General features: G+C 28.1%; 1 protein-coding gene across 2 annotated transcripts in view; it reads left to right on the top strand.

Annotated features, from left to right (window-relative positions):
- Window positions 1–11971, top strand: part of betaggt-I (geranylgeranyl transferase type-1 subunit beta) — a 15408-nt gene extending 3437 nt beyond the window's left edge. For both annotated transcript variants that reach the window (XM_014438887.3, XM_067046943.1), the window contains exons 4-8: window positions 96–228; window positions 306–425; window positions 3532–3642; window positions 5223–5352; window positions 5784–11971. In XM_014438887.3, coding sequence (XP_014294373.1) covers window positions 96–228; window positions 306–425; window positions 3532–3642; window positions 5223–5352; window positions 5784–5899 — 610 coding nt within the window. In that variant the 3' untranslated portion in view covers window positions 5900–11971. The remainder of the gene's footprint in view (window positions 1–95; window positions 229–305; window positions 426–3531; window positions 3643–5222; window positions 5353–5783) is intronic.
- Window positions 11972–14001: the final 2030 nt, after the last annotated feature.

Here is a 14001-nt window from a genome sequence, read left to right as displayed (position 1 = left end):
GAGAAAAAAGTCTGCTCAAATGGTTCTACAGCAAATCAGTTTTTTGTGACTTTTTTTAATAGTATTATGTATTTTTATTTTTTTTTTTTGTTTAGTTTTTGTGCAACTCAGATGGGTAGTGAAAACGATATGAGGTTTGTCTACTGTGCTGCTGCGATATGTTATATTCTCCAAGATTGGTCTGGAATGGACATCGAAAAGACAATCGATTATATTATGAGGAGCATGGTAATACTATATTACAATATAAACATGTTTTATTAATCTTGAAATAATAACTTCTGTAAATATGTTAAATTTTGTAGTCTTACGATTACGGTTTTGGTCAAGGACCTGAACTTGAATCTCATGGTGGAGTAACATACTGCGCTGTTGCGGTACTTTCTTTGATGGGAAAACTCCACAGTGTTCTTAATGTTAAACAGGTGATTAATTAATTTTTTTTTTTTTTACTATTATTGTTTTCCTAAAGACTGATTATTTTATTTTATATATTTTAATATAACTTCCATTCTATTTAGAAATACTAAGCTATTAAGGAGTATATAGGAATATTATTTCAAAGAGAAAACTAAATTGTAAGATGTAAAAATAATGAGACTATTACAAATAATTTTCTTATGTAATATTTATAAAAACTGTATTTTATTTATGAAACTAAACATGAATTTATTCATTGATGGATGAGATGATGCAAAAAAGCATACAGAATAGGAAGGAAGTTACTTATTTATAGATCCCAGATTTTTATGCAATAAAAAGCTGTAGAATATTCCATACAATATACAATTTAAAAATACAAGAAATATCTCTAATAATGCCTTAAAATGACCCATGTATTCAAACCTAACAACTAATAAGCCAAAAACAGGTTCTAAAATAAGAAATAAATTAGAAATTGAAAGTAGGATTAAAAATTAAACAAAAATTATTTCAAATATGGCATAATACTAAATACTTTTTAAGAACTAAAGTATCAATATAATAAACATTTGCAAAAAGTATCGAAATAAGAACAAGAATGATTATAAACAATCAATAACTTACAATTATTTGCATTTACCGTCAGTTATGAAAAATAAAATTTGGCTAATAGATCTGAGTAATCCAAATCATAAAGATATTTGATCTGATGTTTAAAAAATGCATACAAACAACATATGCAGTTGTATAAAAATCAAGTCACTGCTTTTTAAGAATCAAAATGTCATCGACTCCATATTGAAGGTCTTCCACTTGTAACCGGTGCTGAATAAATAAAATACAAAACATTGTAAACTATGTTAAGAAAATGAGATAATAGAGAAAATTATAAAAATGAATAGAGTAAATCAAAAAAAGCTTAAATAAATGGAATAGAATATTAATAACAGATAAACTAATGGAAAATAGAAATGATATGGAATTTTTAAAAACCATGATAAAAATGAGATAATATTTTTATCTCCATGATTCACTAGTCAAACAACCACACTTCTTCTCTATTTCCTTCCTCATTACTTCTTTCTTTCTCTTAGTTTTACCATTGTTTTTATTACTTTTAATAATTCTTTTATCTTTCACTACCTAACCTTCTTTATTTTGTAAATTTTTTTTTCTTCCTATCGTGTATATAATAAAAACAATTTTTGCTACACATTGAAATGTCTTGAATAACAATCCAAAACCCATCTTGATTGTTAAATATGTTGCACATTTACAATTTTAGAAGGGTCTCTCTTCAGTAGTTTTACTTCAATCGTATTATCTTGTGTTTTTTTTTTATTTATTTTTTTTTTAATTGGTACAGAAGCACTGTGGCCAATAAGGCCTATTATGCACAAAAATTATCATGTGTTACTAGAAAATAGTTTTAATTAGTATTTAGTATTAATTTGAATGTTCAGATTTTGGAGTCATTACATTATTTAAATTGTAAGAAAATAATTTAATTTCTATTGATTTTTTTGGAACCAATATGGAGCTTTCAGAATAGGTTAGCAGAACATGATGTGTTCTTGTCGAGTGAGTTTGTGGATGGCATCTCCAGAGTCATGATCTGGATGGCTTCTAATCCATGGCCACTCTGTCAGTATGTATTTGAGTCCACTCATATTTTGGGTACTTGGTATTTATGTACTGCAGGAAAAAAAATATTTTATAGGTTCCTCAGGAATTTCTTCCTTGCTTTTAATACTAGGGATTGTTAGAATTATTTGTGGTTTCAGAGATTCAAGCCTGGAATTGAAAGGCCTGTCCTCTACAAATTTTGATCATTTTATGTTCACCTGCCTTTCATGGACGACAGAAGTTAACTTTGAATAGATATCAAGAATGCTTTGTTGAGTTAATTTCTCTCTGCCGTATTTATTTTAAAGGGATGGTTTAGGACAGGTTTAGCATTTGCATCCAGGTGTAGGAGTTTTATATCTCTTCTGTTCTCTATCGTAAGAGCCTCCATTTTTCCACTGGATGTGGACTTAATAGGTCCTGTCATAATCCTGAGGCCCTGATTTTGCATTGTCGAGCTGGTGATTCCATACTTCAAGGCAGAGCTGACATAGCCAATGTACAACCTCAATGTTCTCAGATCTGCACTCCATGTAGCCCCAGCAATTTGTTTCCTTGGCAGTTCTTGTCATTCCCTTACAAAGACTGGTCAAAGTGTGGTTTCCAGGTGAGTCTTAGGTCGAGCTTAGTAGCAAGTAGAGCATCCATATTTAGCCAGATTTGTCTGATTAAATTTAAGGTTAAGAGCATCCAGTATACTTGTGGAAAGGCTAAAGTTTGAATAATTGTTTTTCGTCAGGTTAACGGTCATTGTCCATTTCTCAGTCTAATGGCAGAGACTATCCAGAGTTATTTGCATCCTGTACTTAACTGCGAGTATAGAAGTTAATCCACTTCAGAGAGCGATGTCATCTGTGAACAGATTAAGCAGAACAACTGCTTTGGCATTATGAATATTAGGAATAGCATTGCTCCTTGCACTTTTTGAGTTGACTCGTGCTTTCCGATCCTGGAGGTGGTCGTTGTGCTGTATTAGGTCTTTCCCATTTTATCCTTTATTGGCTGCTTTTAGTAGTAAATCATCTTTCCATACCTTATCGAAAGCCTTTTTGAGGTCAACCTAGACTGCAACCACGTGCTCCTGTTTTTGAAACTCATCCTCTATTTCTTGAGCGATGTAGGCACTCTTCTATAGAGTGGAATCTTTTTTACGGACTCCTTCTTTTCTAGTTGCAATGTCAACAGACATGTATAATCAGAGAACATTTTTCCAATGACTATTTGTAATTTATTTTGCGTTTTTAATAATTATTTCCAAGGCCCTTTGGCTAGTTCATTTGCTCAGTAATCAATAATTTTTTTTTTACTGTAACGATTAAGTTGTTTCATTTAATTAAAATATGAAAAACTGAACTATGTAAATTAGTTTTGCTTATTTTGTATGTATGGTATGTTTATATTTTTTAAGATTATAGTTGATATAAACTCTATCCATAATCATTAAACTCGTTTATTATTCATACCTTTTACTTCTTGTAACAGCTGGAAGGTCTAAAGAGATGGGTGCTAATGCGACAAGTGTCAGGTTTTCAAGGAAGAGCTAATAAACAAGAAGATACCTGCTATTCTTTCTGGGTCGGTGCTACAATTCAGGTAAAGATATCAACCTAGTTATTCTTTCCAAAGGTAGTTCAATTCTCTATAAAACTAAACAAACATCATCTAAATTGGACCAGTTTAGATGGAAACCCATTTTATCTTTATTTTAATATATAAGAATACATATTGTAATATCCTCTTTATGAGTAAATAGTATATTTTTATAAGCTAACCAATTTTGTTCAGTCAAATATGGAGTGGAAAGATCGTTATTGAAAACAAAAAAGATGACTGCGCTGAATTGTGGCCATATTGATCAGATTCAAATATTTTAAAAACTTTATTTAACTTCCCATCATGATTGTGAATTTAAGAAAAAATAGATGTTAAAAATATGTATTAAAGAAAATTATCCGTAAAGGAAATCATAAGAAAAAACTCAATAACATAGTGCTTCAATCGATGTTAAGAACTAACACCTAGAGAAGGGGAAGGAAGAAAACTTGTATTTTTTTATTCGTCGCTTAGGCACGGGTGGGGAATGATGTTTCTTGGATGCAGGAGGTCCTCATCTTTTGTATAGCTCAAGAGTAGACATCTTGAAAAAGAAGACATCAAAGAGTCACCCAAGAAGGATAAGCGACTCTTTGTTTTGGATTGCCAGTGAATGAGATGAATGAAAACTTTTAGGAGGACAAATGCTTTGTTAACTGTCGTTGTTTGTCGGCTGAAAGATTGTTTAAAGCAAGTGTTAGTTTGTTGAGGAAGAAGGCTAAGAAAACCTTCCATCATCAAAAGAAGAGTATAAATTGGTTAGTTTTGTTGTACCTAAATTTAAATACATTGTCAAAGAAGATATTAATTTAATTAAGTGTTCTGATTGCCTAGAAACTCGCTCTGAGATTAAGAGTCTAAAATGTTATAAAATTCTACTATCAATTTAATATTAAAGCTTTTCATTTTAACCCAAGCGTATAAGAATATATTAGAACCGATACTGCTTACTTACTAACTTATTGATCACTGCATCTTAAAAATGACAATACCTATGAAGTTAAAATTATAAATGGTGGTTCTCCTTATGCTGTAGATTTGTAATAAGGTCAGGTTGCAAAAAATTAGGACACTTAAGTGGATTTAAAAAAAAATTTCTAAAATGAAAAGGGAGGGTGTGATTAAAACTGTTCCTAGGACAGAACACCCCACTTGTTACAGATAAATAAAAGTAAAATTTATTATATTGGAAATGTATAAGTATCATGGCAGTGTAGTTTTGACAGAACAAACCTGTTGATTCTATACTTTTTACCAGTTGTATAGGTGCTTCTCATAAATCGTATTTACATTTATTATTTATTAAAAAAGAGAAAGGGGAAAGGATAGAAAAAAATTATGAAATATAAAAAGATAAAAGAACCAAAGATATGAACCAAAAAAAAAAAAAAAGTCACGTTTATAATTATTATTGTTTACTTGTCAGGCCTATTTATCGTAAGATCAAAAATAATGTCTGATTAGATTAAAATAAGTATGCTGTGTGACTAGCAATCCAATGAAATTGGGCAGTACAAATTGTGTTTTCTAATAAACTTTTTCCTTCCTTCGTTTAATTTAATATTATTCTTCTGTTTCAGATGTTACAGATCTTCGACATGATCGATTTCGCCGAAAATAGGGCATACATTATGACAACCCAAGACAGTCTTTCTGGAGGATTCGCCAAATGGGAAGATTATGTTCCTGATCCTATGCATACCTATTTAGGTAGTAAATTATTTTATATAATTAAATCACCTTCGAAATATTTGCTTATAAAGGGATGAGGAGACTTAAGATAGTTAAATCGAATAATATTTAAAAAGCACCTGAAATTTAAAAGGGATATTGCAAGGCATGGAAATGTTCTTTTTAGGTGTTAAGTATCTTTTCTTTGGATACTGTCAGTTTGCCATATTTTCCTCCCATTTGCAACTTTCTCACTCTGTACCCTATCTTTTCTTTCCTGATTCGAAAAATTTTTCAAAAAAGAAGACAAAATATATTTATAAACTGTTTTCGATAAGACCATGCATACCTTACAAATTTAATAATATTAATATTACCAGAATTTAGCATTTTGGGCCTCATTATAACAAGTATTTATCAATAAGAAGCCTAAATAACAATGGTTATATAGTAAAGATTTTTTTTTTCAGGTCTTTGCGGTTTAAGTTTAATGAGAGAAAAAGGACTTCTAGAAATAGACCCTGCCATAAATATCACGCAGCGAGCAGCAAGGTATTTGAAAAAAGTTCAAGAAACCTGGGAATAATACTTTATACGTTTTTATAGTTAATATTCCATATATGAAATTTACTGCCATGAAAAATGAAGAAAGAAAACTACTAGCAAATGGCATTTGAAGATAATAGTTTTTCTTTTCCTACTATAATAATCTTAATTATTCTTATTTAAAAATAGAATTTAAACCAATTCGGGCCTTAAGAATAATTTGTTTCGCCTATGAGTTATCAAGACAATAAATACTATTGCACAAAAATTTAGCGGCATATTATAGAAGAAATTTCGATGCATTGTTATAAATTTTTATTTTTAAAACGCGGTCAAAACTTGAATATTAGTACTTTAAAGCTGTTTAAATTTGAGATAGCTTTATAAATATATAATGTTATAACTTGTTTGAGACTAGTTTTATTATTTAAATAAAATGAATTATATCTAATGAAGACTCTACACTCGCTATTAACACTTCAAATGTCCAATGTTTCAGCCAATCTGACCATCCTCAAGAATAATCTTAACAATAACACCTCCACTGCAACTATTAAAAATTTGCGGGTTATTCTGCCCAGGTTTAGTATAAGTGCGGTCTGCTGACTTATCATTCTGTGGTCAACTATCTACACATTAATAATTTATTTTATTTAAATATTTTCATAAATTTAATGTTAAATCAATTATTGAGTTTTTTGACGATTGAATTAAAATTTGTGGGTATTTTTAGAAATAAATTAGTGAATTTTCATACAAATTGATGTATTCAAAAGCTTTATTATTCATTTCCCTAATTATATTAATATTAATACCCACTTCAATATGAACTTATATTTAAATAATTTAATTACATATTACTTATATTAAAAGAATTATCGATGGAATATTTGGTTGCTTTTTGAATATTCATGGGTCAAGGAGTATTTAATACTTACACTGCTGGAATATTTACACCCAATTAAAATTACCTTTGATTTTAAAGAAAAGATTAAAGATTTGAAAGAAAAAATTATTATTAAATAAAATTACCAGTTAATCAGTCATTCGACGTAACAAGTTTTGACCGTATTTTATATCTTTAGTTACCCTCGTACAATGAACTAGCCTTGTGAATTCATCGCTTTAATACAATTTTATAACCTTTTATGGCAGTATTATAAAAAAAAAAAAATAATCATATCATATAATACATATATGTATACATCGCAGGGAAATGATAAAAATGGAGATATTATCAAATCCCTTATGTGGAAGTAAGTTATTTGATGACAGTTGATACTTGACAGTTTTAGTGAAAAGATGACATAATATTGGTTAGACATTATAAGTATTTATTTAGTAAACCATACATTATTAAATGTAAAGTTCGGTATTAGGACAATAGTGATTGAAACAATTATTTATTCGAAACTAATTAACCAAAGAAATAGGTGCTTAAATTGATATTTTAAAAACAAACAGTATATTTTTAGTTAAATTTTAAACATAAATAGTGAATGTAGTAATAATGTTCATTCATTTTTTCTTCCTTTTATATTTCTTTATGTCAATTTAAAAATTAGCCATGTTGAAACTTATAGCTAAAATTCCCATGGATACGACCCTCATTCATGAATGAATCATTGATAAATGATAATTAATACCCACAATTAATAATTTTTTTACCACCTCTTCTTTTCTCAATTTTCCTTAACCACGTGATAGTTCTGTTCACCATATATTATTATTGTTGTTTTCAAATTTTTTTTTTTCTTCTATTCATTTCTTTTGTTAAACTTTACTTATATTTTGCCTCTTTATCAATTATTATGGTTATATATATTTTCTTTCTCTCAGTTTTATTTTTCTTTCCATATTTCAATTTTTAAATTATTAATAACTAATATATTCTTACTACTTTGCATTATATAACTTCATTTTTATTTTATTTCCTTAATTATTGAATTACCTATGTATACATTTTATTTTCCACTTCTCTCATCACTTCATTTTATTAATTCCATTCTGTATAACTATTCACTTTATGTCATTCTGTTTATATTTTATTTTCTATACTCATTGGTTGTTATCTTGTTCTGTTCTTAGCCCTGATAAAGGCTAGAAACTCTAGCCGAAACGTTGGGACTATTAAATAAGTTACATCAACTTGATTGTGTTTCATTTTGACCGCACCCCCAACCATCTTCTCCTCGTACAAGTCATCCACGGTCAACTATCTCTCATAATCATTGATAAATAAATATTGTATCCATGACAATTTTAGCTATTAGTTTCAACTATAGCTAATTTTTGCCCGACGGGCCTTACTTGAATATTATATGACACTTTGATTTACTTTTAACTGTTGATAATGATGGGGAATAGTCTCGTGCAACATAAATACCTAACTATTACGGTGTTATAATTATTTAATAGTTATAAATAACTAAAAAAAATAAATAAATATAAATCATTATAGCTCTGTGATTGAAAAATTAAATAATGGGAGGAAAAAAAATCATAAACAAAACAACTAATATAGTATTAATTAAACAAATAATTGATTATTTTTATTCAAATATGCTCATGGTTGTATTTTTTACTTAATAAATACTTTTAACATCTAAGCAATATTTTTTTTTATCTTTTCACTAAAACAGTGAAGGGATTTGATCAAATCACTTTCTTTAGTTTGATAACCCAACAAAGTTCTTATTTTAACATCTTCCTTGAATTGATCATTTATCCTAGAGATTTTCTCAGATTGCCATTTTCATCATTTCCTTACGATATATGAACCCTAGTAAAATTAAGAAAATATTTTGTCTAGAAATCGTTATGTAATGTACATTCTGTAAATAAGACGGATTTTAAGTTGTCGGTGTTTAATTTACACTTTTTATCTATTTCATCAGTTTTTTTTGTTTTTTTTTATGTGCGTCAGCTTGTTAATATTTTATGATTAGGCCTTAAAACATTCGTGATAGTTAGTCATTAAGTATTTTGATAAATTTAAAATTTATGACGCCTTGGGACCATCACATGATTATTTTGATTTATGCATTATTCTCTTTGTAGTGAAGAATCATATTAGTGTCGTGCTGGTCAGAAAGTGTGGTCATATTCATCTGTGTATGTATAGTATGCCTAAAATGAGTTTGCCTGTAGTCGAAGGGAACTCGTGCACCCCCACCCTAGCTTCTTCTCCAATTCAGTCTTTGTGTCTCTATTTCCATTGAAATCCATTCCTTGCAAAAATATATGACTATTTTGTACTTATCAAGATCCAATAATTCCAATTTTATTGTTATTTTACCCATTTTTAAATGTTTATTTTTCATATTTATGTTTCTTATCTGCAAAAAAAAAAAATAATAATATAAATAAATAAAACATACATGAACTAAACTTTACTATTATTACTGTCACCAATCTGACCAGTGCCTGATTGATTGATGTTTTGATTCTTATGGATTATAATTCTTAATATTTTTCAAAATTCACTCCCAATTTAATAATGTTGTCCCAATATTTTATTACAGATTTTATTTTTTGAGTTTCTTAAAATAAGTATCAGAGGCGATCAGTAATTTTTCACAAACATAATACTATTGTAATTACCATTTTTATAGTCTATTTCAGTTACTTAAGTGTATTTAAGTTATAGATACCTTTTAGTCCGAAAAAATTCAAAATACGATTACGACACCATTAAAAAAAATATATTCTTGAGACAGTTTGTAAGTTGAAAAAATTATAGATATCCTACAAAAATGAAATGTATCTAGAATAATATGTTGAATTTATTTTAGCTTATATAAAAATTATTATTTTGGATTTTTTTAGACATTATTAAGTTTATTATCTTAAGTGATAAAATGTTCAAATTTTATTACCATCAATTGTGTTGAAATCGGCCTGACGACATTGTGTCGTCAACCGTGGTCTAAGTGTTATGAAACATTTATACATTAAAATAATAACTTTAATTAATAATTTGACTCATCATCATTGTAATTGGTTGAAAATTATAATTTTCAGTTCCTTTATTTAAGAAAACTTATACCATTTATCCAAACTTATCACTTAAAAGCCTTAATAGCCTTGATCTCTAACTTAATTTAAAGAACATAAATTTTTGACTTAAATATGTAGTTTTCTTAAGAAAGACTTTGACATGGTCATGAGTTGGAATTACGGCCATCATTTCAAACCTTGACTGATTTAAATTTAGAAGATCCCTGATCTATCAGTTCGACTAACGTTTACTTGTAAATGAGATATCGCACATTGCATTCTTTGCAATCCTTTCGATTCATAATTAACAAAACGTTTTTATGGTATTTACGTGCCAGAAAAAAAGTGAATACATCATACAATCGGAGGTTTCCCAGTCACCTATCTACTTCAAAATTTGAATAATCGAATTTCAAAATTTTCTAAGTTACCCATCAGAATTACTGATATACAATCAATCTGAATGCCTATCTTTGTTATATCATTCTGACTGCACAATATATTACTTTTAAGATGTATTACACGAATTTCATAATTGTTAATTGTATTTTTTTTTTTCAAATTTATTAGTTACTTATATAATGAAAAATTGTTTTAATTGTGTGGAATTTTTGATGAATTGAGAATATTTAATTTATTTTTCTGAGATATTTTTAATTAAATCAGCAATGGATTGTTTGCTCTAAGAGTATTTTGGGACAATTTTATACTTAAGAATTTTTGTTTTTCGGTTGTTTAATATAAACATATTTTGAATAAATATATGTTAAATCTATAAAGACTGTAGGAAAAAAATAGTTCACTAAAATTTCACCCACTTTAAGAAATAAAAATGTCACAAAATCGGTAATTAATTTTAAAATGGGGTGTAGAATTCCTAAGCTAGCCTATTCCATTTTCAAAATTTAATTTTTTAATTAAAAATTTTAGTTGTTTGTTCCTTTTTTAGCCCTGATGAAGCTCTGCAAAATAGGACAAAACATTGGCTATTAGTAAATAGTTTTTGTACCATTTGAGTTGCTTTTTGAATGCGCCCAGATCGGATCATATTTCTTTTATTAATTACAAACGTTCAATCAACGGTCTTATAATTTTCTTTTCAGTTAACAGTTTTATTACTAGATTATCACAAACTAAAAAAAAAATTAAATATTTCAAAATGTATTTGGCTGGTTTTGGAATTATATTCCTCATATATAGGTTAATCTTAGATTATGGGTTATATATTTAAACCACTAAAATGAAATTTTGTTTACTTTTTGAATAATAAAATTGTCAAGTTTCAAAATATGGTCGGAGAAAGATTATAATTCCAGAAATCAGTTCACTGTTTCAGATGGTATAGGTCACTATGTAACTTCTAAATCTACAATTTAGTAAATGCATGATAAATATTTAATTGGCTATTCATTTCATTGTTACCAATACTATTACATGCGACAGTCTTAATATTTCATCTGTTCATCAGATCTTGTATATCATTCAATACTTTTTAATATGCCTCAAAATACCAATAACTAATGATTTTAATTCTTATTACTTTTAATTGTTACATTTTAAATGTATTCCAACTATATATGATAATCAAAATAGCATTTATGTATTATCTTAATTATGTATATTGTTTTTGTATTTTTTTATATTGTTGTAATTTGTAATGTTTATCTCTATGCAATAATGTTTAGTTAACTTCACAACCTGTGAAGAAATGTTATAATTTTGATCTGTGATTCCAGCACAAGTTTAGTCGAGCGATGCGAATGTTATTTGTAATAGTCTCTTGTGCCAAAAATCATAATTGTGATCAGAACTTAAGTTCTTGCCTGTAACATATTGTTAATTTTACAATATAAAATGTATGTATATGTTCAGTATATTATACAATGTAATTAAAGAATTTCAAATTTTATGTAGCTAAAACTTTTTTTATATTATTTTATCTGATAATGAAGGAAATTTATTCACATATCTTGTGCAGAATTTTGTTTTACTTATTGAATTCCAAAGTTCGAACTTGCATCAATACATTGAAAAGAAAAGGGTATGTGATAATTTTTATATTTTTCTTTGTGCTTTATTTTCATATTATAAATAAATAAGAGCTTACTTCATATATTATTTTTCCCTATTTCATAATTTAGTGTTAAGAACGTATTAAGATAGTATAGGCTATCCTCTGTATTTGTGGGAGTGGGTAGCTTATTGGTAAGGCAATAGACTACTAACTCCAAGGACCAGGGTTCGAATCCGGCTGTAGCCGTCGAGTCAGCCTTTTGGGCCCGGGAACCATCAGGGGTCCACCCAGCCTCATAACTGGGTACTCTTAATTAGGTAAAAATCTGGTGGTCGAGCGTGATTCTGACCAAATCACCTCCTTGCACAAACATTGGTCTAGTAACAGTTCTTCCTTAAAGCACTGTAAGCCTGGCCCTTCATGGGTTGTAGTGGTACACATTTAATTTTTTTATTTAATCCGATGTACATACGTAATATGTAATTTTGTTAAAAAAAATATATTGCTTATGCATGCTTGAACGTTGTAAGCCATTTTAAGTCTTGTGCGATGATTTCCTGACACTTCTCGAACGTTTTCGGTAAGCTAGAATTTAGTTGCCTTAAAAACCAGTTGTTGGATTTTACTCGGCCTTATTTGATGACCATGCTCAATCTAACAAATCCATCAATGTCGGTGTATGGTTAACTCAAGAATCAAGTTAACCAAGAACTAGTTAACATAAACTAAACGAGAATTGTTAATACATTATTTTAATTTTAGAAAAGGATTACATTTGTTCAATTTTTTGTCAAACCAAATTTTACTGATTATTTTGTTTATGTAGAGAAGAAATTCTTTTACTACTTTAGGAATTCTAATTTTAATTTTAATTTTGGATTTTGGATATCAGTCATAATATCTAGCTTCCTAATTAAACATAGGCCAAAGCTATTTATAGAGGATTATTACTGCTAATTATTTTATTATTATCACATTGTTATTTTCAATTCTCGATTATATTTGAGTGTGAAAAATTATAGCAGCATAAAATACAATGCTGCTCGAATCATCTCAACTGCACAGTTTGGCTTGTTTAGCATGCTCGAATTAACTCAAGCGTACAAGTTAAGGAATTAAACACAATTTTATAATTATAAAAGGAAGATGGGCCACCCGTAGCTCACTGGTTAAGTCACAGTTTTACCAATATTATGTGTATTGGTGGTACCAGTTCGAATCCGGTTGTTGACTTTTTTTGAGAAGATGGTTGGGGGTGCTCAAAATGAAACACAAATAAGTTGGTGTAACCTATTTAATTGTTCCAACGTTTCAGCTAGAGTTTCTAGCCTTCTTCAGAGCTAAGAATATAACAAGATAACAACCACAATAAGTATAGAAAATAAAAAAGAAAATATAAACAGAATGACATAAAATGAATAATTTTACAGAATAGAATTAATAAAATGAAGTGATGAGAGAAGTGGGAAATAAAATGTATACATAGGTAATTGAAAAAGTGGGTATAATAACTTACTTAAGGAAATTAAATAAAAATAAAGTTATATAATGCAAAGAAGTATGAACACATTATTTATTAATAATTTAAAAATTGAAATATGAAAGGACTAATTTTTTTTCTATAAGAAAAAATGAAATAATTTTATATTTTCTTATTTCAAGATTACTGCTAAAGAGAGAGACAAAACACATTAAAAATGTGCTGTCCGACTGTATAGGATTGCATCATACACAGTATATTTATAGATAGATAAGAACAATTGGTTTTGAAAACTATAAATAGTAATATTATAACAATTTTTGAATTATATGTAAAATTATACATGATTTTTTTTTCATTGTTTATTTTTTTCCCCTTTACACATTTTCATTTTTTTTTTCTCTAACTTTTTAATATATCGTTATTTATATACGTGTGTATATTTTCACTTATTTTAATTTTACAATTTTCTCTCTTACCTGAGCATAAATAAACATAAACATAAAACCGAATTATGCTCAAAAGTAAAAAAAAAAACTTTTAATTATAGAACAAAATATATGTATATACATAAAAACCCAACATGGTCCACAATTAATAATACAATAGTAGATTACATATATGTATATATCAGTGATTCCAACCCATA

Source organism: Halyomorpha halys, unplaced genomic scaffold (assembly GCF_000696795.3).
Source record: "Halyomorpha halys isolate HHAL.00 unplaced genomic scaffold, Hhal_1.1 Scaffold70.1, whole genome shotgun sequence".
Classification (NCBI taxonomy): domain Eukaryota; kingdom Metazoa; phylum Arthropoda; class Insecta; order Hemiptera; family Pentatomidae; genus Halyomorpha; species Halyomorpha halys.
The sequence above is the reverse complement of the archived record's forward strand: the minus strand, read 5'-3'. Positions and strand labels throughout refer to the sequence as shown.